The sequence below is a fragment of the Sus scrofa genome, chromosome 14 (genome assembly GCF_054392235.1).
Source record: "Sus scrofa isolate SSC_HxYL_T2T_F1_AM1 chromosome 14, Sscrofa_HxYL_maternal_Yorkshire_Landrace_v2.0, whole genome shotgun sequence".
Classification (NCBI taxonomy): domain Eukaryota; kingdom Metazoa; phylum Chordata; class Mammalia; order Artiodactyla; family Suidae; genus Sus; species Sus scrofa.
This window is the reverse complement of record NC_139396.1, coordinates 14,752,080-14,776,265: the sequence shown is the minus strand read 5'-3', so window position 1 is coordinate 14,776,265 and position 24,186 is coordinate 14,752,080. Positions and strand designations below refer to the sequence as shown.

At 47.3% G+C, this 24,186-nt stretch overlaps 1 protein-coding gene across 4 annotated transcripts; it reads right to left on the bottom strand.

The window, feature by feature from the left end:
• Window positions 1-446: 446 nt before the first annotated feature.
• On the bottom strand, window positions 447-19,395 carry LOC146396332 (cyclin-dependent kinase 20-like). 4 transcript variants are annotated; one of them, XM_084995452.1, is made up of 8 exons: window positions 19,000-19,395; window positions 18,532-18,645; window positions 15,482-15,670; window positions 15,140-15,261; window positions 14,883-14,945; window positions 14,042-14,165; window positions 13,512-13,667; window positions 447-1,557 (listed from the first exon to the last, which is right to left on the bottom strand). In XM_084995452.1, exons 1-8 carry the CDS (start codon window positions 19,072-19,074, stop codon window positions 1,318-1,320), a joined length of 1,083 nt encoding a protein of 360 aa, XP_084851578.1. In that variant the 5' UTR covers window positions 19,075-19,395; the 3' UTR covers window positions 447-1,317. The 4 variants fall into 4 exon arrangements, with proteins under 4 accessions (XP_084851578.1, XP_084851581.1, XP_084851579.1 ...); XM_084995455.1 differs by lacking the exon at window positions 447-1,557 and adding an exon at window positions 10,923-12,155 and having other exon boundaries at window positions 18,532-18,686; XM_084995453.1 differs by lacking the exon at window positions 447-1,557 and adding an exon at window positions 10,923-12,155.
• Between the last annotated feature and the right edge of the window lie 4,791 nt (window positions 19,396-24,186).

Here is a 24,186-nt window from a genome sequence, read left to right as displayed (position 1 = left end):
TCCCTAAAACAACCTGACACTTCATAACAAACACCATCATTTTATTTTTATTTTTAATTTATTTATTATTACTTTTTTTTCTTTTTAGGACCCAACCTGTGGCATATGGAAGTTTCCAGGCTAGGGGTCGAATCAGAGCTGCAGCAGCCAGCCTACACCACAGCTACAGCAATGCCACATCAGAGCCACACCTGTAACCTATGCCACAACTTGAGGTAATGCTGGATCCTTAACCCACTGAGCGAGGCCAGGGACTCATGGACACTATGTTGGGTTCTTAACACACAGAGGCACAAGAGGAGCTCCCACTTTTACTTTAAAATGAAGTAAAATACTAATAATGGCTTGGAGTTCTTTGACATAACACAAGAGAATCAACACAAACTTAGGTCACTGCTGAAAGCTGAAACCCATGGGTGCACACACTTGTATATCAATATAAAATATTTTTCATAATAGAAGAAATTTTTAATAATAGAAGATAAGTTGGTGAAAATACATCTGCTGGAGGAACATCAATATTGACTATTTCCACAGAAATCTTATCAAAGCAAGGCTTCTTTGACACAGAGTTAACTTTTTGTTCTGGGAGGAAAGAATATCACAAAGATTACAAACATATATGATATCCCATGAATTATGAATAGTTCATGACTAAATAAATATTCATAATACATTTCAGGAAGATACCATTAATAATAACAGACAATCAGCATCTAGTATGGTGTTCATCATAAGATACAGTTCCTTGCAAAAACTCTGTTGAAGTTTATTAGCCATTATAGTCAATCAGCCACAATGTGTGAACTTTGGCATTTATGAAAATATCCACAGGGTACCTATGTCTTCAGTCATTAAAATTCAGGTTATGTCCTAAGTGGGGGTGGCTGCCAGCATGTCCTGAGAGCAGAACCTCATCCCATGGAGCTCATGTGAGGCTTATCATCTTGGCTTCCATAAACCCAGTGCGCCTGCATCAGCCCTGAAATGCTGCCACCTTCCCTGGCACTATCAGGTCAAGAAGAATAAAAACCTTGAGCTCAAATGGACTTCAGAGCTCATCTGACTCACCACCTCATTCAGGAAACTAAATTGAAGGAGGCCAAGATATTTTAGGAAGTAGATATTCATCTCTTCCAATTTCCCCATGAGGCTAGCCATTGTAATTTTAAAAGGTGACAAATGTACTAATTTATTCATGGTATCATGTTACCTCAAAAGGAACCTGTCCTGGAGTTCCTGTCATGGCTCAGTAGTTAGTGAATCCGACTAGCATCCATGAGGATGTGGGTTCGATCCCTCACCTCACTCAGTGGGCTAAAGGATCCAGCATTGCCATGAGAGTGGTGTAGGTTGCAGACACAGCTCAGATCCTGCATTGCTGTGGCTCTGGCATAGGCCGGTGGCTACAGTTCCAGTTGGACCCCTAACCTGGGAACCTCCATATGCAGTGGGTGTGGCCCTAAGAGACAAAAGGGCCAAAAAAAGGAATCTGTCCTTCTGTTTCTTCTGCAGCAGTAGACTCTCACTCTTCCACCTCTGTCCTGAAGTTCGCATCTGTGAAACCATTCAGAGAAGAATTTCTAAAGTTGAGAACATGTTAGCAAAAGAAAATAAAAACATAAAAAAGAGGATATTATAGTAATTCACTTCTCACTGTAGTAATACTTCCAAACTGGAAATCAATTCTAAGAGTATTAATAGGAGAATCGTTAAAGTAATACAAGTCAGTCGTTTACTGGGCATTTCAATGAAGTGACATTTCTAGGAATTGGAGATGCAGTAATAAACTGTGGAGCTACATCACTCATCTCATGACAATTATAAGTAACATCAATTTAAGTGCAGCTTTACTGGTGTGAAATGTAGAAAAGTTGGCATTTAAAAAGCACAATGGGATTGGTGGCATCTCTGCAGGACCAGGACAAAGGTTTGATCCCTGACCCGGCACAGTGGGTTAAAGATCCAATGTTGCCACACCAGTAGCACAGGTCACAACTGTGGCTTGGATCTGATCCCTGGCCCAGAAACTCCATTTGCCTTCAGGACAGCCAAAAAAGAAATGAAACATGAAAAAATGAAAAGAAAGTATGTAGGAGTTCCTGCTGTGACAAGGTGGGTTTAGAATCTAACTAATCGAAGCAGAGGCACCAGTTTGATTCCTGGCCTGGTGCAGTGGGTTAAAGGATCTGGCTTGCTGCAAGACATGGGGTTGCAGCTCCGGCTGGAATTCAGTCCCTGGCCTGGGAGGTTCCATATGCCTTCGATGCAGCCATTCAAAAAAAATTGTGTAACTTTGCGCCAACAGGAGTATCTGTTTCCATGCTCTGTTTCCAAATGCAGGGTTTAAATCTTGCTGCTGGAATAGAAGGAATGAACGCCTTTATTATGATCTCTTATTCTTGTGGGAGAAGGCAGGTCTCTGCTTGACGTTTTTTCCTCCACCCATCGTAGGATTAAAACTTAAGTTTCCCTGTAGTTGTGGCTGTCAATGCTGGAGAGAGTCATTTCAATAAAATATAACCTTATTTTATCACATGTTGATAAAATAACAGTAGTCCTGTGTAGAGATTGCCAGAATCCATTCTACAATAATTCTGCTTCTTCTGGTCTACTCATGAATTTCTTCCCCTGCTCAAACTAGTAAAGAAATTCCTATGAAATTACCCCCAGCACCAACAGAAGGAAAACTGGAAAATTCACAAACATGCACACAGTAACACGCTCTTAAACAACCAGTGGGCTAAAGTAAAGATCACAAGACAAATTAGAAGACATAAATGAAAGAAACGTAAACATGCTGTACCAAAATTTTTGTGATGCAGTGAAATATGCTCAGAAGGAAATTTGTAGCTTTAAATGCCTATGTTCCTACATTAAAAAATGTCTCCAATTAGCCACTTAAATTGGCACCTTAAAGCACTTGGAAAAACTCAAAACTAGCAGAAGGAAGGTAATAATGAAGATTAGAGTGGAGATAAAGAACAGAGAAACAAGAGGGAAAATAAATGAACCAAAGATATTTTCAAAGAGCAACAAAATTGGCAAATCTTTGAGAAAAGACTCCGATTAAAATAAGAAACAAAAGTGAGGAAATTACTACAGACCTTAATACCAAAGATAGCATTGAACTATATACTCTTAAAAATGGTTAAAATAATGAGGAATTCCCATCATGACTCAGCAGAAATGAATCTGACTAGAATCCATGAGGACACAGGTTTGATCCCTGGCCTCGCTGAGTGGGTTAAGGATCCAGCATTGCCATGAGCTGTGGTGTTGTAGACATGGCTCAAATCCTGAATTGCTATGGCTGTGGTGCAGGCTGGCAGCCATAGCTATAATTTGACCCCTAACTTGGGAACCTCCATATTCCACAGGTGAGGCCGTAAAATGACTTAAAAAAGAAAAAAGAGAGAGTTAAAATGATGAATTTCATGTTATGTAAATGTACCTCAATGAAAAAGCTTACATTTGTGTGGATTCACACCTATAATCTGTCCTGTTCCTTTGATCTATGTGTTTGTGTGTGGTTAACCTCTTACTATTACCATACTGTCTTGATAACTGTGATTTTATAGTAAGTCTTAAAATCAGATTTTCTTCTTTTCAAAATTATTTTGGCTGTTCAAGTTCCTCTCACTTTCTATATAGAATTTAAAATTAAGTTGTCAATATATACAATGAGTGATCCTGGGATTTTGACTGGAGTTGTGTTAAATCTATAGATCACTTTTTTTAAAATTAGCATCTTAACCATATTTAATTTTTCAATCCATGATCATAATATATCTCTCCATTTATTTCGATTTTTAGATGTCTTTTGATCTTCTTCATTAGCTTTTTTTTTTATTTTTAAGCATATAGCTCCTGCACACATTTTCAGGTTTATATCAAAGTATTTCCTTTTTTTAAATAAAAGGTATTTTAAAAACAGATTTATACATTAATATTGTATAAATTGCATTTTAATTTTTGTATGTTGACCTTTTGTTTTTCTTTTTCATTTCTGGCCACCCTGCAGCATATGAAGTTCCTGGGCCAGGGATCAGATCCAAGCCAGAGTTGTGACCTAAGTCACAGCAGCAGCAATTCCAGATCCTTCACCCACTGTGCCAAACGGGAGATGGAACCTCAACACAGTTCTCCCAAGATGCTGCTGATCCCTGTTGTGCCACACCAGGAACTCCATATGTGGACCTTTATTAGGCAACTATGCTAAATTCACTTGTTAAGTCTAGTAGCCTTTAAAAATAGACTCTAGAGACTTCTACTTTAATGATCATGTCATCCGTTCCAGTCTATATGGTTTTTTCTCCCCTTGCTTTATTGTACTGGCTAGTCAGCCTATGATGTTAAAAAAATGTATATCTTTGCTTTGTTCTTGATCCTGGGGTAAAATATGAAACCTTTCATACTAATCCTGATGTTAATTATAGATTTTTTGTAGGTACCATTTATTAAGGAAGTTCCTTTCTATTCCTAATATACTAGAGGGGTTTTTTGGGGGGTAGCACCCTGCAGCTTATGGAATTCCCGGGCCAGGGATCAGATCTGAGCCAAAGTTGCGACCTACACCAGAGCTGTGGCAATGCCAGCTTCTTTAACCCACTGTGCCGGACAAGGATCAAACCTGCATCCTGGCACTGCAGAGATGCTGCCAATCCCATTGTGCCAGAGGGAACTCCTAATAGAGTTTTTATGATGAATGGATTTGGAGTTTTTTGATTGATTTCAATTTTCTTTTTTATATCAATTAATTTTGAAATTTTTTGTCCAGGGATCAGGATGCTATAACTCACAGGCCAAATCCTGCTTATCAACTGTTTCTGTAGAGGCCATAAGCTAAAAAAATTTAAAAAAGTTTTTACAAATTTTTAAAGGATTTTAAAAAGAAGAAGAATATAGTATACTACAAACACTGTATGACACCCAGTGGGCCCTAATTAAACTCAAAAGCTTCTGCACAGCAAAGGAAATCATTTTTAAAAAAAGACAACCTACAGAATGGGAGAAAATTTTTGCAAAGGACTCAACTGACAAAGGTTTAATCTCTAAAATATACAAACAACTCATACAATTCACTAGCAAAAAAACAAACAACCCAATTGAAAAATGGGAAGAAGGCCTAAAAAGACATTTCTCCAAAGAAGGCATATAGATGGCCAGCAGGCACAAGAAAAAATGCTCAGCATCACTAATTATTAGAGAAATGCAAATCAAAACTACAATGAGATACCACCTCCCGCCAGTTAGAGTGGCCATCATTAACAAGTCAACACATAACAACTGCTGGAGAGGATGTGGAGAAAAGGGAACCCTCCTACACTGTTGATGAGAATGTAAATTGGTAAAACCAGTATAAAAAACAATAAGGTAATATCTCAGAAAACTAAATATGGAACTACCATATGACCTACTCCTGAGCATATATCCAGACAAAAAAAAATTCATTGAAAAAGATACATGCACCTGTATGCTCATGGCAGCACTATTCACAATAGCCAAGACATGGAAACAATCTAATTGCCCATCTGAATGGGTGTTTAGGAAGATGTGGCGCATATATACAATGGAATACTACTCAGCCATAAAAAGGACCAAATAATGCCATTTGCAACAACATGTATGTACCTAGAGACTCTTCTACTGAGTGAAGTAAGTCAGAAAGAGAAAGACAGACCCCATATGATATAACTTACATGAGGAGTCTAAAATATGGCACCAATTATCTATCTACAGAACAGAAAATATCATGGACATGTAGGACAGAAGAGTGTATGTAGTGGGGCTGGGGAGGGACTGGGATGAACTGGGAATCTCAGGTTAGTAGATGAAAACTCTTGCATTTGGAATGGATAAGCAAGGAGATCCTGCTGTATAGCACAGAGAACTATATATCTAATCACTTGTGATGGAACATGATGGAGGATAATGTGAGAAAAAGAAGGCGTGTGTGTGTGTGTGTGTGTGTGTGTGTGTGTGTGTGTGTGTGTGACTGGGTTAGTTTGCTGTACAGCAGAAATTGACAGAACATTGTAAATCAATCATTTTTTTAAAAAGGTATAAGTTCTATCTCTAGAGTCTTATGTTTTTAAATACGAGGATTTATATGGCTATCTAGTTGTTCTAGCACTATTTGTTGAAGAGATTATCTTTCCTCCCCCTCCCTCAGGCCCACACCTGCATCCTCCAACTTTGTGGCCTTTCTGGCTGGTCCACCCTGGATTTAGACCCGACACAGCTTCAGTGGAAACCCTCCGGAGCTTTCTTATGGTCCAGACCCTCTGAGGATGCCATCCACATATGCAGCTTTCCAAGCTCTGGCAGAAATAACCACCATCCTCTCTGAGCCCAGGACCCACTTCCACAGCCCTCACTCATCCAAGACCAAAGTTTCTCTCAGCCTTTAATAAGTTTTTTTGGGCTGGTAAGAATGTGAAGTTGAGGAGTTCCCGTCCTGGTGGCAGCAGAAACAAATCCGACTAGGAACCATGAGGTTGTGGGTTCAATCCCTGGCCTTGTTCAGTGGGCTAAGGATCCAGCATTGCTGTGACCTGTGGTGTAGGCCACAGATGCACCTCAGATCCCTTGTTGCTGTGGCTGTGATGTAGGCCAGTGGCTACAGCTCCGATTCAACCCCTAGCCTGGGTACCTTCATATGCCATGGGTGTGGCCCTAAAAAGACAAAAGACAAATAAATAAAATAAAATCATAATTACAGAATTCAGGCAAGGGTCTGATCATGTAAAGTTACATAATCATGCATTGATTGATTGATTGATTGATTGATTGATTTTGCTTTTCATGGCCACACCTGGGGCATATGGAAGCTCCCAGGTTAGGGGTCAAATCGGAGCTACAGCTCCTTCCCTACACCACAGCCACAGCCACACCAGATCTGAGCCATGTCTGTGACCCACACCACAGCTCACGGCAATGCTGGATCCTTAACCTACTGAACGGGGCCAGAGAGCAAACCCACATCCTCATGGATACTAGTCCAGTTTGTTACCACTGAGCTACAACAGGAACTCCAATATAATACTGTATTTTAAAAATTTATTGTACTTTATTTCATTTTTGGTCCTTTTAGGGGCCGCACCCACGGGAATATTGAAATTCCCAGGGTAGGGTTCGCATCCGAGCTGTAGCTGCCAGCCTACACCACAACCACAGCAACACCACATCAGAGCTGCGTCTGTGACCTACGCCACAGCTCACCGCAATTTGGGATGAACTCACTGAGCAAGGCCAGGGATTGAACCGGGGTCCTCATGGAGACTAGTCAGGTTCATTACCACTGAGCTGGAAGGAAGGGAACTCCAATAATGTATTTTAAAAGTAAATAAATTCATTCACTGCAAGTACATTAAATGTCAGGCCATACACTGGGTGTGTACAGTGATTATACACACAGTGATGCAAGAGACAAACATTCTGCTCCTAGGAAAAAGTTTAGAGGGGAGAAGAACTGACATGACACACAGATCCTATAAATCATTTAGTTGCAGGTGTGCTGAGCACACCTGTAGCTTGGGGGGAAGTGCTACTCAAATTAACGCACTCAACAGGCACTTGGTGCAACCAGTATGGGAGTTCAACCAGGTGAGCCCGAAGAAGGTGCCACTCGTGTGGAAATCGTGGCTTTCCAGGAAAACTCCAGAAGGGAAATTCCAGAATATTCCAAAAGACACGGGATCATTAAGCCAAAGGGGTGAATCCTGTTCACAGGTGCCCAGCACAGGCCAACCCCCAGGAGCTCTGGATGCAGGGGCAGCCAGAGGGGCAGAGGAGTGGGAGACTTTCAGAGCGACCCCTCCAAAGGCCGCCGAGGTTACCACTTCGGGGTCCACAAACGTCCTCTGCCAAGTGCATATTCAGAGCCACCCGACTCCCCCTCCCAGATTTGGGAAACTGAAGTCCAGGGGGGACGTAAAGCATGGTCACGGCAGGACCATGAACTGCGCCCTGCCTCTTGCTTGGGACTGCACGCGCTACCTTGTCCACTTGGGCGGCGCGGAGCAGGTCTTGAGCTTCCAAAAACGAGAAGACGTGATGCCACTCAGGCAAACCCAACTGCGCCTGCATGGTGCCCGCCGCCCTAGGCGCTCTGGCCAGGTCACGCCTTCCAGGTGTTTCTGCCCCACAGGCCAAGCGCCGCCCCGCCCTGCTTCAGCCCCTCATGCCCAGCCCCGCCTCCCACTTCCGCCCCTCAGGCCGAGCCCTTCCAGGCTAATCCTTGCCAGCCGTCCTCTTTCAGGTCCCAAAAGCTTGCCGAACCCCCTTCTGCTTGGCCTTCCACTGGTCTCTGCCCTGCCCCTTGGCTCTTGCGTTGTCCTGACACTCGGCAGACCCTCACCTCCTCCCTCACACTGACATTCACCCTCGCTCTGACCCTTGCCCTTGCACAGACCAGCTGGACCTTGGGGTGTCCATGACCCAGCACCTTTTGAGCCCTTGCCCTGGTGCTAGCCCTTACGCAGAACTCTTGCCCTTGCACAGACCAGCTGGACCTTGGGGTGTCCATGACCCAGCACCTTTTGAGCCCTTGCCCTGGTGCTAGCCCTTACGCAGAACTCAGTCCTTTTCCTCAGCCTTGCCCTAATCAAAACCCTTGATTTTACAAACATCAGACATCTACCCTACCCTTGTCCCTACCTGACCTAGGCACACTGTAACACACACTTCACCCTAAGCTTTCCCTAGCCCTGACTCCCACCTTCACAGTCGCCTTCACAATGACCTCCAGCTTCCCTCCTGCCATGGCACTGGCCCTTGCCCAAAACCTGGTGCCTCTCTTGTCATGGCACCCACCCTGGCTCTTACCCTCGCCTTGGTCCTGATACCAGGACCTCACTCTGGACTTGGTTGTGGCCCCGGCCAAGATCAGATCAGAGTTAGCATAAATGATAACAATGTAAATGTAATGTAAAAGCAAGTGTCATGATCAAGTTCAGTGTCAGAGCAGTCAGGGTGGCAGACAGTGATGAAGATCAGAATGAGGGTGAGTGTCCAGGGTAAAATTCTAGATCAGGTAGGGGTCAAGACAAGAGGATGGTCAGGGTCATGGTGTCAGAATCAGGTTCGAGGATCAGTGTGAGGATCAGGTTGAGACTCCATCGGAGAGGATCCGTAAGAGGATGAGGTCAGGGTAAGGATCATGGTTGTCAGGATGAAAGAACGATTGAAAGTTGGATTCAGGTTGACAGTGAATGTCCAGTTCTGAGTAGGATTCAGTCAAGGTGAGGGTGAGGTTGATGTTCAGGATTAAGCATCAATGCAGACTTAGAGTCAAGATCAACCATGAGGATAACTGCCAGGATCAGAGTGAAGGCCAAGGTCAATTAGAAGTCAAGGTGGGATTCCTTTCCTCTTGCTGCTGGAAGGAATCAAGTCCTCCTCCACCTCTCCCTCCCCACCACCAATTACACTGGCCCAATCTGCATAATCCAGGATACTCTTTCGATCTCAAATATGTACCCTTAATCACATTGGCAAAGTCCCTTTTTTGTTTAAGGCAATATATTTATAGGTCAGGACATGGGCGTCTTTGGGGGGACATTATTCTGATTATCAGAGAGGATCAGTTTGGTTTAGTCAAAAATCAGGTTCAAGGTTAAGGTTCAGTGTGATATGATGGGTCAAATGAAGGTGATCAGACTGAGGATGAACATTCACCATAAAAATGAAGGTCAATGTCAGTGTGAAATTCAATTTCAGGATCAGGGTCTAGGTCAGCTTCAAGGTCAGGATGGGGTTAGGGTGTCAGTGATGAGGCTCTGTGTTTGGATGAAGACCCAGGTCAGGGTGAAATTGAGGTCCAGGTCAAAATCAGGATTAAGATCAGGGTCATGGTCAGGCTTGGGGTACAGATATTTCTTTCACCTTTGGCGTAGTGTAGTTCAACACCAAGGCTCAAGTTCAAGGGCAGGGTAGGTTGGTATGATAGTCTTTACCAAGGTGAGGATTCATTCTAGGGGTAGAGTTAAAGGTCAGAATCAGATGGAGAGCAGCGAGTGGTTCATTCATGGTAATGTTCTGGGTCACGATCAGTGGGAGAGAAGTTGTCATTGTCAAGGGTAAGTCAAGATCAGGGTTATAATGAACATCAAAGGAGTCAATTAGAGGGTCAGTGTTAAGGTGAAGATGAGAGCCAAGTTCATACACAAGGTTAATTCTAGGTCAAGCAGGGTCAGAGTTTGAGTGAGGCTGAGAGTCAATGCCAAGATCCAAGCCAGGTATAGGTGGGGAAGGAGTTGGCAAAAAATTGAGTGAGGGTGAGTGACTGTATGTCAGGGTCAGGGTGATAGGGTCAGGTTCAGCATAAGGCTCAAGGCCAAAGTGAGGGTCAATGTCAGGGCGGACTAAGGTTTAGGGTCTTTGTGAGTGGAACTGGCCAGGGATCAGCAGTCAGGGTGTGGGTACAGCCTCACATTTATGTGGAGATGAGAGATAACTAGAAATTGAGCTAGACTTAAGGTTAGAGTCTACAGATGTGGGTAGTCCAACAGGCAGAGGCCAGATCCTTAAAATATCTTTAAAGACCTATGAGACACTCAGACTTTACCCTGAAAGCAACAACTGTGCTTTGCCCTCTAAAAATCTGGAAGGCAGTGACTGTGGCAGTGTTAGTTCTCTGTGAACTCTGTGCTCAGAGGAGTTTATCCACATGGGAACAAAATGAATGTTTTAAACTAAAAGATTGCTAAGTTTCTCCATTTGTCTGCTTTTATGTATCTGTGAGCTAATTCCACACTTCTTATTTATTACAGCCCTGAGTCTTGGGATATGATACGCTAAGTCCTTTCATCTTTCTCCTTTTCTTCTGCTTCTGCCTCCCCCTCTTAACCCTTTCATTTCTGCATATATTTCAGAATTGGCTTACCAAATTATTAAATAAGAAAAAGAAGAGCCAGTTCGGATTGTACTGGATTTACTGAATTAACAAATGATTTTCAGGAATGTCTGTCCTATTTGCCTGGTGTCTGAGTAAGTAGGTGGCCTGTGTGGTCCTGGCTCATGCTTATCCTGAGGGTGACGTAACCTGATTAAGATGTGGAGGGTCACGGAGTTCACCTCGTGGCTCAGTGGTTATTAACAAACCCAACTAGGATCCATGAGGATGTGGGTTCAATCCCTGACCTTGCTTGGAGGGTTGGGGATTTGATGTTGCCATGAGCTGTGGTGTAGGTTGCACATAAGGCTCAGATCTGGTGTTGCTGTGGCTGTGGTGTAGCTGTAGCTCTGATTTGCCCCTCGCCTGGGAACTTTCATATGCCACAGGTTTGGCCCTGAAAAAGAAAAAAAAATGTGGAGGGTCACTTATTGGGTCCCCAATTTGAGCCATCCCTGGGCCTTGACTTCTGTCATCTCACCTTCAAGTGGGAGCTCCAAGACATGAAGCACCTAGAAAGTCCCCAAGACTAAGGCGGCCATGAATGGGGCTACTTTCCAAGTGACCAGAGACAAGCAAGGGCCAGGAGACCATGCTACCTCAGGCACATCCCTCAACAGGAGCAGAAGAAGGGTACACATCAGGTAGGACTATTTGGGTTTTATCCTAAATCTCAGAATTGAACTAGTGCTTAATGTCTCTGAGAACAAAATCAAACCACACTTTCCTCCCCACTTGTGTTTCTGACATCTCACACTCAGTGCTCCCCCAGATGGCTCTACCGAGGCCGTCCCTGACCAAGAAGGTGGCAGCTAGAGAAGCAGCACGGTGGCAGACACAGCAGCAGCACTCACTGCCTCCTTGGATGGACCTGTCAGCAGCACACAGACGGCAGCTGACAGTGCAGGCCGCAGGTGCCCTCTGCTGGGGCTGGATGTCCTCATCACCCAGCTGAGAGCAGGACCAGGTACAGCCTGTGGCTGAATCAGGCCAGAGCTGGGGAACAAGAGGCCTGGGTGGTTCTGGTAGGGAGCACGCTGGCGGGGCCTGGCCCAGCATCTCAGCCCTCCAGGATGAAGGGCCGAATCAGCTCCGGGTTCAACAGCGACTCCTCCAGAGGCTGGTCCACGTGGAAGTCATGGACGTGGGGGGGTCCTGGGTGGACCTTGGGGGTAGGTCCCCCTGGGCGGTGGGGAATCGGCAGCTCCGAGGGGTGGGCCGGCAGGGGAGCTGTGAAGAAGTACTGGTGCAGGAGGGCCTGAAGGCAGCAAGCAAGGGACAGCAAAAGGAAACCAGTCACCTCCCCATCCCAGCTTCAGCTCACTTCCCTTTGAGGGGGAGATGTGAATATGGCCCTGAAGAAGCTTTCCTCCCTCTGCTCATCAGTGCAGCTGACTCCAAGCCTCTGAGTGCTTGCTGCCCAAGCACTGCTCCAGGGACCCAGGATGCAGCAGCAAACAGAGCAAAGAGGAGAATAAATCATATAAAGTAGTAGGAGAAAGAGCACATTGGATGATGAGTGCTGTGGGGGGTGGACAGTGAGGAGGAAAGAGGAACAGCAGAGAGGCTGCAGACCTGAAGATGGGCAGGGGAAGCCCCCGGGAGGTGGCACTTGAGAAGAGACCTGAAGGATGAATGAGTGAGGCCCAGGGACATGGAGGGGCCCCAGAGCAAGTGGAATGGGAGCTGCCAGGGTCACCAAGAGGATGGCCCCTAGTGTGTGATGCCTGAAGGTCACAAGGACCTGAGTTTCTCCTCTGAGAGGGAGCCACAGGAGGGCCCTGCAGGGGAGGGTGTGACAGCCTCCCTGGACAAGATCCCCCTCTCTGCCAGAGGAATGGGCAGGAGGGGAAGCTTACAATGGGGGTGAGGACAGGGGGGTGACTTAGACGGGACAGCAGCAGGGAGCTGAGAAGGGGTCGGTTGGCCTCAGTACACTCTGAAGGCACTGCTGACATGGGAACTCACCAGGGTATGAGGGCCAAGGGCAAGGAGGGGAGGACAGGTACACCCGATAGAGGCTCTGATGCCATCCCTGCCATCAGCGGGTGGCCCTGCCCTCCTCCCCTGCCTTCCAGCCACAATCCACCTGTCCTGGGTTCTCCTCTCCAGGCCTCTGTTCATTATTTCTCTTGGGGAAACAGCTCCCTGTGCTTAAACTGATCCTTCTCCAGGAAGCCTTATGTGACCCCAAAGTCAGTCCCAACATCACTCTTCAGGGCTGTCACAGACTGGCTGCCCTGCCTCACCACAGGCTGGACACCCCACAGACATGAGCTACGTCTGTCTGTTCACTCTGCACCAGGGCCCAGGACAATGCCTGGTGTGTGCCAGATGCTGAGTAAATACTTATTGAAGGAATAAAGGCATGAAGAGGTGAGTCACCAATAACCTGAAGATGTGCTCTTCTGCAATGTGGGCATGCCCTTCTAATGGGCCACCCCTGGCCACCACAGCCCCTCTGGGGTCTGCTCAGGAGAGGCTCAGCTGCTCCACACCCTCCTGCACTGGCTCCGGGGGTTCTGTCCGAGCCCATCACAGGTTCTGGGGGACCTCAACCTGCTGGGTCACATGAGCACGAACGAGGAGGCTCAGGGCACTAGGTGTCGCCTACCTGGGAGGCTGCAATGTGCTGGAGTGGAGGGTAGAGGAGGAACCACCCCAGCAGGTCCAAGGCCTGGGGAGAGGCATCGGGCAGCACCTCCTCCAAGGGCACGGGTGCCTGCTCCTTGAAGGAGATCTTGTTGTAGTCAGGCAGCTCTGTGATCTCCTGGAGGAGAAGCAGGCCCATTAGCGCTGGCACCCGCCCTGCCAAGCCCCTGCTTGTACCAGGTCACTCTGTCATCACGCACTCAATCCGTCCTTCAGTCCTTCCTCCACTTCTCGGGAGCCCACTCTGTGCCCAGCTGGGTAAGAGCTGTGTGAGTGCCAGGGACAGGTTGGAACAGACAGGGGATGGGACACGGACCAGCTCTCCTGCCTCCAGCAGGGCAGGAGGAGCCCCTGAGCTGAGCCAGGACAGAGAATGGGAGGTCAGGGAGTTGTGGGGCTACAGGAGAGAAGGTGTGGGCCAGGGGACTCACTAGCTCTTGGGGGGACAGAGGACACCTGTCCCACCCCTCCCCTCCATAGGGCCCTACAAACCGGCCAGACTTGAGGGCTGGGGGTGCCCAAGATGCGAAGCACACAGCAAAGCTGTTCGATGTCATTCTCCCCTGGGAAAAGGGGGGACCCGTTCAACAGCTCCCCCAGGATGCATCCCACGGCCCTGCAGATACAGAACACAAACATCTCAGGGATCTCAGCACAGCCACAGATCTCCCCGCACCAGCACTCACACCTGACACCAGGGTCAAAACACCCACAAAGTAGCCTAGAGGCTTCAGAGTGAAGAATACAGACCCCCAAACCGGGAAAGACCTCAAGTCCAGAACGCAGAATTTATATCCCTTCCTCTGCAGCTCTCAGGCCTCAACCCCTCAGCAGTTCTAAGACCTCTCAGAGCCTCCCATTCTGGACATACACCCTGTCCTCCGATCCCAGGGAAGACCTCCAAAACAGCCCCCAAATCTCACAGTCTCAGCAAATACAGACCATCCTACCGTAGAGAACTGTTCAGGGCCTTCCCATCCAGGGCCCCAGGCCTTGGGCTAGCTCAGGGACACTGTGTTCCAGGGTGTCACTCCCTGCAAGCAGACGTTCCATGGCCAGACCACCTCCCCAACCTCCACCCAGAGACCTCCTCCTGGGACAGCCACTCCCATCCCACCTGACCCCCACCCAGCTCAAAACTCTCATGGAAAAGAACAGTGACTCCAACTCCTCAGAGATACTCTAACCAAGCAAGACACCCCCAGGGCACCCCTGTATGTTTAAGCTCACAGCAGGAGAACAGCCCCTAATAGCCTGGAGACCTCAATGCCCAGCGGGAAAGAACACTCAAGCACCCGCACCCCACCCCCTGCCCAGCCCACAGGAGGCTCACCACAGGTCAACACCCTGATTGTACTGGCGGGCACCATACAGGAGCTCAGGGGCTCGGTACCACCTGTGAGAGGATGGCAGTGGTCAGAGCCAGGTCACCGGTCTGTCAGGAAGCTGCCTGCCCCAGAAGGTCACCCTGGCCCCCACACCAGCTCCGGGAGCACTGTTTGAACAGAAGGTCCAGAAGCATCTCTACCCCAGTGGGAGGGTTGGGGCCTGGCCATTGCCTGGTCCTGCCTGGGAACTGGTCCTCCCTACCTGGTGGCCACCTGGTGCGTGTAGAGGCAGCTGCCATCTGAGGAAAAGACCCGGGCCAGGCCAAAGTCCGCTATCTTGAGCTGGCCCGAGGCGCTGATTAGCAAGTTGGCTGGTTTCAGGTCCTGAGGGCACAAAAAGAGGCATTGGTTCCTTGTGAGCCCCCATGGGACCTCGGGATAAGAGAGCTGGGCAGGCTGAGCACCCGGGTCAGCCCAGGACCGCACCTCCTTCAGGGCTATACCCCTGGCCACTCACACATGGGCCTGCCCCCTTTGTCCCCTCTCCAAGCATGCCCTACATCATGGTCCCCCATGTCCCACCCCAGCCCATGCTGGAACTGACCCGATGCACAATGTTGTTGGCATGGCAGAAGGCAACGCCTTTGAGCAGCATCTGCAAATAGCTCTTGACCTGTGCCTGGGCCAGTGGCCTCTGGGCGTGGCGCAGCACCTCAGCCAGATCTGACAGCATGTACTCAAAGGCCAGCACAAAGCCTGCACTGTGCGGGAACACAGCCTTCAATTGCACAACCTGTGGGGGAGGGGGAGAGGCATCCCATCAGCCCCCAGACTCACGTGGCTCACACCCTCTGTGGAACTCTCGGCTCTTGCCTCAACAGAAGACCAGGCAGAAAAGGTGACAGGAGATCTGAGCTTAGAATCAGGGAGCTGGGTGCTCTCATGTGCTCCCCTCTCCCAACAGAAGGCAAGACCCTACTCTAATGCTCCAGTAAAGGCGCAGGAGAAAGGAGGTCTAAGAAAATCCACTTAGGGCAGTGTCTGGTCCCCCACCCAGCCTACGAACTGGAAAATCACCTGGAAACACACACACACACACACACACACACACACACACACACACACACACACGTCTCCTCCTGTTTCTTCTACAGCCATTAACTCCCAGAACCAAGAGAAGGCACTGGTGATCACATCTCCCAGCGCTGGGACAGCAGGAGATATGTCACATATACTTCCTGAGGGCCCACGGGTCACAAGGGCCAGGCTGCACAGCAGTGAGCAGGAGCAAGAGCGAGGGGGTCCTGATGGGCTTTAAGGAGTTCGGGGGACAAATGACTGACAGGCGTAAGAACAAATCTATTGGGTATCTTGATGAAGGTTCTGATGAAGACAGAAGAGATGGGCTGGGCTCACTTATGCAGGGATCTGGGAAGGAGTTCTGGGCAGGGGGACAGTGAGCACAGGGCTCCAGAGGCTAGAACAGGAAGGAGGCTGCTCTGTACTCCTGGAGCCTAGACATACTTGTCAGGCAAGAGAAACTTAAGTGTTGAATGAATAGAAAAAGAGACTGGAAGAGTTTTCACCCTGGCGCAAGGGAAAGAAATCCGACTAGGAACCATAGGAACCACTGGCCTTGCTCAGTGGGTTAAGGATCCGGCATTGCCATGAGCTGTGATGTAGGTCGCAGACGTGGCTCAGATCTGGCATTGCTGTGGCTCTGGCATAGGCCAGCAGCTGTAGCTCCAATTCGACCCCTGGGGACCTCCATATGCCCCAGGTGTGGCCCTAAAAAAAAATTAAAAAAAGAGAGAGAGAGACTGGAGGTGGGTGACAGCAGACAGTGACAATTCTTTTGGAGTGAAAAGAAGCCACTGGGGCTTTTCAAGCCGGAGAGTGGATAACTTCAACTACACATTTTGACTGTAGAGTGGGGTCAGGGAGGGGGTTTGGGGGGCAAAGTCATTCTGATGAGAGGTGAAGATGGCCTGGGCAAGGCTAGAATGATATCTGGAGTGTTTTAAAGATAGAACCTTCAGGCCTGCTGATGCACAGGACACGGGACCCCATGGGCCCTCCACCTCTCCCACACAGAAGCTGCTGCCAAGTCCTTTTACCTTCCTCAAAAAATGAGAAGGGGGGAGTTCCCATCATGGCTCAGTGGTTAACAAATCTGACTAGGAACCATGAGGTTGCAGGTTTGATCCCAGGCCTCACTCAGTGTGTTAAGGATCCGGTGTTGCCATGAGCTGTGGTGTAGCTCACAGAAGAGGCTTGGATCTGGCATTGCTGTGGCTGTGGTGTAGGCTGGCAGCTGTAGCTCTGATTAGACCCTTAGCCTGGGAACCTCCATATGCTGCGGGTGCAGCCCTAAAAAGCAGAAGAAAAGAAAAAAAAAAAAGGAGAGAGTGAGAAGGGCCATATTACTGCTTTTCTGATTTTGAGAGTAGGAGACAATCACTTTACAGATTGAGACAAACACATAACGTTCAGATAATACACAAACTCATAAGCAAAAAAAAAAATCGCAAAAGAAGAATCCTATCACCTACTGTCAACCTCACAAGTATATTCCACCAGACTTAGCAACAGACATGGCACATACAGACATATATGCACAGGCGTATACAAAATACTTTCGCACAAAACCAGGATGACACATGAAGTTGTATAATATGGTTTTGGCACTGATGTAGCACGAACATCTCCAGAGGATAAGAAGCAAGCCAGAGTATCACCCACTGTTGGGTGGGTGGACCTGCCCTTGGCATTCCCCAGGAAATTACACACATTCTCTATTCAGGACACGGTCAAGAGAGATGTGCACAGAGAGAATGAGGCTGGGCGGGTGTGGTCTCTCCTCCTGTACCCACAGCCCCTCCAGGGCCCATCACAGCACAAACAAGGCCAGGAGGTTCTTGCAGCCTCTGTCCTGTCTCGAGAGCCAGGTCAGGGTCAGGGTCAGTGTTCGTCACCAGTGCCCAGCAGAGGGCAGAGCCTATGTGGGACCCAAAGTTAAAATGTACTGATTCCCCAATCAGAGGAGAAAACTCAGAAGGACAATGTGGAGTTCCCATCATGGCTCAGTGGAACAAATCTGACTAGGATCCATGAGGTTGCAGGTTAGATCCCTGGCCTCACTCAGTGGGTTAAGGATCCGGTGTTGCTGTGAGCTGTGGTGAAGGTCACAGACAGGGCTCAGGTCCCACGTTGCTGTGGCTGTGGTAGGCCAGCAGCTACAGCTCTGATTAGACCCCTGGCCTGAGAACCGCCATATGCTGTGGGTGTGGCCCTAAAAAGACCAAAAAAAAAAAAAAAAAAAGAAGAAGAAGGACAATGTACATAAAGCTGCTAATCCAGCCTGCGGAACACAATGGGAGCTCAATGGGTGGCAATTATCCTTATTATTAGAATTCATTAAAAGTTTTGAGCAAAAAGGGATGTTAGTGAATAAATGAATAAGTACACAAAGAAATAAGTGGGTGAACAGAGAGGGAGTGAGTGAGGAATGAAATAACTGGGGGGGAATAAGGGTGAACAAGTGGACAGGAAAGGGAGTAGTGAGGGGTGAGGAAGCAAACGACAGCAAGTCCCCAGGGTGGAAGTGAGTGGATAAGGGCAGGAACCCCAGCACAGGGCACCAGCCCTACTCACATACTGACTGTCCTCAATCTCCTGCAGGGCCTTGATCTCCCGCAGGGCCTGGTTGGGGATGCCATCCTCCAGCCGCCTTAGGGCCACCTTCTCGAGGGCCACGATCTCTCCAGTCTGTTTGGGACAGGACGCAGACACTGCTACCCCATCCCGGGCTGGGAAAAGGAATGGGATGCGAGGCTTGAGGCCCTCGTGAGAGTGGAACGCACCCCCTACCCCATTCTGGAGGGATATCAGGGCCAGGAGTCGCAGCGCTGGGAAAACAGCTCAGAGATAACCACACCAGCTCACAGGGAACACTCGCCATCTAAAAGCACCGCTGACAGCTGGCCGCACCCCACCCCGCCAAGGGGGCAAGAGATAGGCGGACGCCACAAAAAGCTGAGGGGAGGCAGGAGCTATGGCCCATGCGTGGGTGCGAACATAGGGTAGATCTCAAAGGAACCGAAGGAAGGACTGGGTGCTCACCTCCACGTGCTTGGCCTTGAAGACGATGCCATGAGCGCCCTCCCCTATGCGGCCCAAGATGCAGTACTGCTCCATGGCCCTCTGCCTGGCACTATTACGCTCCAAAGTCACAGCCTCTCCCTTGCACAAGCAACCGGACCCTTTCTCGTAAGCCTGCCCCGCCCTCTGCGCCCATAGGCGGCTGCCTAGCAACGGCGCGGGCGCGCGCTCCGGGACCGGGAGGCCAGCGCTGCCAGGGAAGGCGGCCCTGGGCTCATCTGCGCCTTCCCCTAGGCGCTCGCCATCACGGCTCAGGGCGCTTCCCTCAAAGGGAGTCACACGAGTGCACAAAGGACCAACCGCAGCAACTTTCACTGTCACCCCTTCTCAACCCTGCGCGGGCATCACATGACGAGTGACGCCAGAGCACGCACGGGGCGGGGCCATGCAGCCCCGGGGCAAGGCCGGGCAGCAGGTGGGGCGGGGCTGCATAGGCGGGAGGGTGGAGCTGCTCAGCGGGCGGGGCGGGGAGCTGGCGGGGGGGCGGGGGGGGGGGCTGAAGGTAATGGGGAGGGGCTGAAGGTGACGGGGGTGGGGCTGAAGGCGGGGCCTGCCCCTCCACCTCCCTGAGCAGGCTTAGAGGTGCCAGCCGCCACCTCTGAGAACATAGAGGTGTCATTTCCCACCTATGAGACACAGAGCCGATGGTGACTGAAGGGAGATGTCTCGGGTCTGTGTCCTGGCAGGAGGATCAACAGGCAATTTGTGGAGAAAGATTTTTAAAAATGCAAATTCTGACCCAGAAAGTCCAAGTCTGAGGGCTTCTCCTGAGGAAGCATTTGGAGGAATTTGCAGCTGAGTGATTTTTAAGAAGTATGTACCAAGGATGTTGACAAAATATACAAGTAGCTTTTAAACTTCTGAGAAAGTGCTCAGTCTCATACACAATAAGGTAAATGCAAAATAATCTACAATTTTCCACCTATCATTGGTTCAATATCTAGCAATGCATTGGCCATGCTGTGGAAATATATATATAGGAGTGTTCATATATTGCTGATGGGAGTGTGATTTGGCAATGCTGATCAAATTATAAATGCATATCCCCTTAGACCAAGCAAGGTCACTTTGAGAAATTCCCCCACCTAACACATTGCACATGTATTAAATGACATAGCAGGAGTTCCCGTCGTGGCACAGTCGCTAACCAATCCGACTAGGAACCATGAGGTTGCAGGTTCGATCCCTGGCCTTGCTCAGTGGGTTGAGGATCCAGCATTGCCAGTGAGCTGTGGTGTAAGACGCAGACTCGGCTTGGATCCCGAGTTGCTGTGACTCTGGTGTAGGCTGGTGGCTACAGTTCCGACTTGACCCCTAGCCTGGGAACCTCCATATGCCGTGGGAGCGACCCCAGAAAAGGACAAAAAAAAAAAAATGACATGGCAAAGTTATTCATTGAATCATAGTTTAAATAGCAAAAGATTGGAAGCACCATAGATGTCCATCCATAAGAGACTGTCTAAATTTTGATACACCTATCAAATAGAAAACCATACTACCTCAAAAAAGAACAGGCGTGCTTTTTTTTTTTTTTCTTTTTTGAAGGACTGCAGCCACGTCATGTGGAAGTTCCCTATGCCACAGTCACAGCAACGCTGGACCCTTGACCCACTGAACCAGGCCAGGGATCAAACCTGAGTCCTCATGGATACTAGTCGGGTTTGTCACTGCTGAGCAAGAACAGGAACTCCCCAAGGATGCTTTTTAATGTATAGTAATAGAAAGATGTCTAAGATATATTATTAAGTTTAAAAAGGTAAGACGAGGAGTTCTTTTGTGACACAGCGTGTTAGGATCAGGCGTTGTCACTGCAGTGGATTAGGTTGTTGCTGTGGCGTGGATTTGATCCCTGGCCAGGGAGCTCCATATGCTGTATGCACAGCCAAAAAAAAAAAAAAGGCAAGATGAAAAATAGAGCATAGAGTGCCACTATGTAAAAAGAAAACAATATAAATAATACTTGTTTATGCATCATAATATGTCTGGAAAAAATACTCGAGATTTCATGATTGTGGTTACCTGGTGGAGGGGCTAGAAGGATTGGGGACAGAATAGAAGGACAACTTTTCACTGGACCTCTTTGTAGTCTTTGAAATGTGAACTGTAAAATTTATTAATTCCTTTTTTTTTTTTTCTTTTTAGGGCCTCACCTGCAGCATATGGAAGTTCCCAGGCTAGGGGTCAAAATAAAGCTACAGCTGCTGGCCACAGCCATAGCAACAAGGGACTCAAACCGCATCTGTGACCTATACCGAAGCTCATGGCAATGCTGGATCCTGGACCCACTGAGCAAGGCCAGGGATCAAACCTGCATCCTCATGGATACTAATCAGATTTGTTTCTGCTGCTCCACAATGAGAAATTTCCAAAAGAATTAACAGCAGGGTCTTGAAGAGATATTTGCACATCCATATTCATAATCGCACTGTTCACAACAGGCAGAATAAGGAAGCAACGCAAGTGTCCACAGACAGATAAATGACTAAAAAAATGCAGTATATCCATGCAGTGGAATATTACTCATTATGCTTGGTGGGTTGTTTTGGTCTTTGTTTTTTTGTTTGTTTGTCTTGTCTTTTTAGGCAAAAGACCTGTGGCATCTGGAAGTTCCCAGACTAGGCGTCGAATCAGAGCTGCACTGCTGGCCTATGCCACAGCTCCCAGCAATGCTGGATACTAACCCACTGATCAAGGCCAGGGATCAAACTTGAGTTCTCGTGGATACTTGTCAGGTTTGTTACCACTGAGCCACAAAGGGAACTCCCTATTCATTCTTAAAAAGGAAGAAAAATCTGACACATGCTACAGTATGAATGAACCTTTAGGATATTATGCTAACTGAAACAAGCCAGTCACAAAAAAAAAAAAAAAAAAAGCATGTGATTTCACTTATATAAGGTGTGTAGAGAAGTCAAATTCATATTGAGAGAAGTTAACTGATGGTTGCTGGGGCTAAGGAGAGGAGGAAATGGGGTGCTGTTTAATGGGTATTGGGTTTCAGTTTTACAAAATGAAAAGTTCTGGATATTGGTTGCACAACACTGTAAATACACTTCACACTACTAAACTGAATACTTGGAAATGGTTCAGATGGTAAATTTTATATGTGTTCTTTCCCACAATTAAACTTTAAAGAAGGAAACAGAATCTGAACGGCTGGTAGGACAACAACAGTATATCTAATATTTAGGAGAGGAGGATGAGATCAGGGCTGACAAAAAGCTGAAAGCTTCACAAATTTGAGAAAAAGCATAATCTGCAGATTCAAGAAGCTGTGTGAGGAGTTCCCATCGTGATGCAGTGGAAACGAATCTAAGAACCATGAGGTTTCGGGTTCAATCCCTGGCCTACCTCAGTGGGATAAGGATCTGGTATTGCCCTGAGCTGTGGTGTAGGTAACAGACATGGTTCGGATCTGGCATTTCTGTGGCTGCTGTATAGGCCAGCAGCTGTAGGTCTGATTTGACCCCCCAGCCTGGGAACCTCCATATGCTGCGCATGCAGCCCTAGAAAAGACAAAAAAATTTAAAGGTTAAAAAATAAAATTAAAAAAATGTATCCATACAGAGATGCCACATTGCTTACTGGGGCAAAATATCTCTAATTCCTGTGATGTCTTGTTAGAAGCCATGGAGGCCAGAAGGAAATAGCACACCATTTTTTAAGTGCTAAGGGAAAAGAACTGTTAACAGAATTGTATATCCAGTGAGAATATCCTTCAGGAATGAAAGTGAAAAGAGATTTTCTCAGATGAAGGAAAACCGAGTGAATTTGTTGCCAGTGGATCTAATCTGAAAATTCCTAAAGGATCTTCTTGAGACAGAAGGGGAATGATAATAGAAAGAAACATGGGCTGTCATGAGTGAAAAAGAGGAATATCCAGGGTTGGAATTTGATGAGGATAAAATTATTCTCCACTGAGGTTTTTCTTTTTTTTTTTTTTTTTTTTGTCTTTTTGCCTTTTCTAGGGCTGCTTCCCGTGGTGTATGGAGATTCCCAGGCTACAGGTCAAATGAGAGCTATAGTCACTGGCCTATGCCAGAGCCACAGCAATGCCAGAGCTGAGCCACATCTGCAACCTACACCACAGCTCACAGCAATGCCAGATCCTTAAGGCACATGAGCAAGGCCAGGGATCGAACCCACAACCTCACGGTTCCTAGTCAGATTCGTTAACCACTGCGCCACAACGGGAACTCCTCCACTGAGGTTTTAAAAATGATGTTTGATGTTTCAAAACAAAAAACTACTGTGGTATTTGAAGTGGTTCTCAATGTATTTGCAAACAGTATTTTAAAACAGAAAGTCAGAAACTACTAAAAAAAAATGAGGTGTACATGGGCCAACTGAAAGAGCTTCCAATGGCCAAAGTGAAGCAATTTGACCAAGAAAATAAGTAATATAGTATTGGTTTATAACCCAAAGTATAAAATAAATGGCTATGAATCCCTATTAATAAATAAATGACTAAATTAATCATTCAGACAATCAATAAGGAATAATAAAAATATTTTGTACAGAATTCCAAATAACATATGTAGGTACTCTGTTCTCAGGACGTGCAGCACAATTTCCTGCTTTTAACTGTAGATTGATTATCATGTCTTATTGTTAAAAAGGACAATATAGAAAGGGAATAAAAAAACAGTGGAAAAATCTAACAGGAGTCAAGGTCAACAACACAAGTGCTAAGTCCTTCCTAGAGTATGTGTATCATTGATATGTGAAGAGAATGGCACTTTACATCTGTGATCTTCTCCCCAAAGTCCATAAACTCCATCTAATCATGAAGAAACATCAGGCATATTCCAAGCGGGGGACATTCTACAAACTAAGTGACCAGCATCCTCAAAACTGTCAAGGCCATCAAAAACAAGGTGTCTGAGAAATTGTCACAGCCCAAGAGGGGCCTAAGGAGGCATGACAACTAAAAGTAACTTGGTATCATAGATGGAATACTAGAACAGAAAAAACACATGAGGTGAAAACTAAGGAAGTTTGAATAAAAAGTATGGATTTTAAAGTACGGACTTCAGGAATTCCATACTTTAAATTGGCTTAGTGGGTTAAGAACCCGACAGGGTCCATGAATATGTGGGATCTATCCCTGGCCTTTCTCAGTGGATTAAGGATCAGAATGTAGCATCA

Coding starts and splice junctions, on each gene's coding strand:
- LOC146396332 (XM_084995452.1), bottom strand. CDS start 19,074: ATGGAGCAGTACTGCATCTTGGGCCGCATAGGGGAGGGCGCTCATGGC. Junction 18,646..18,999: donor TCAAGGCCAAGCACGTGGAG/GTGAGCACCCAG, acceptor TGTCCCAAACAG/ACTGGAGAGATCGTGGCCCT. Junction 13,668..14,041: donor CCAGCCCTCAAGTCTGGCCG/GTTTGTAGGGCC, acceptor CTTCTCCTCCAG/GAGATCACAGAGCTGCCTGA.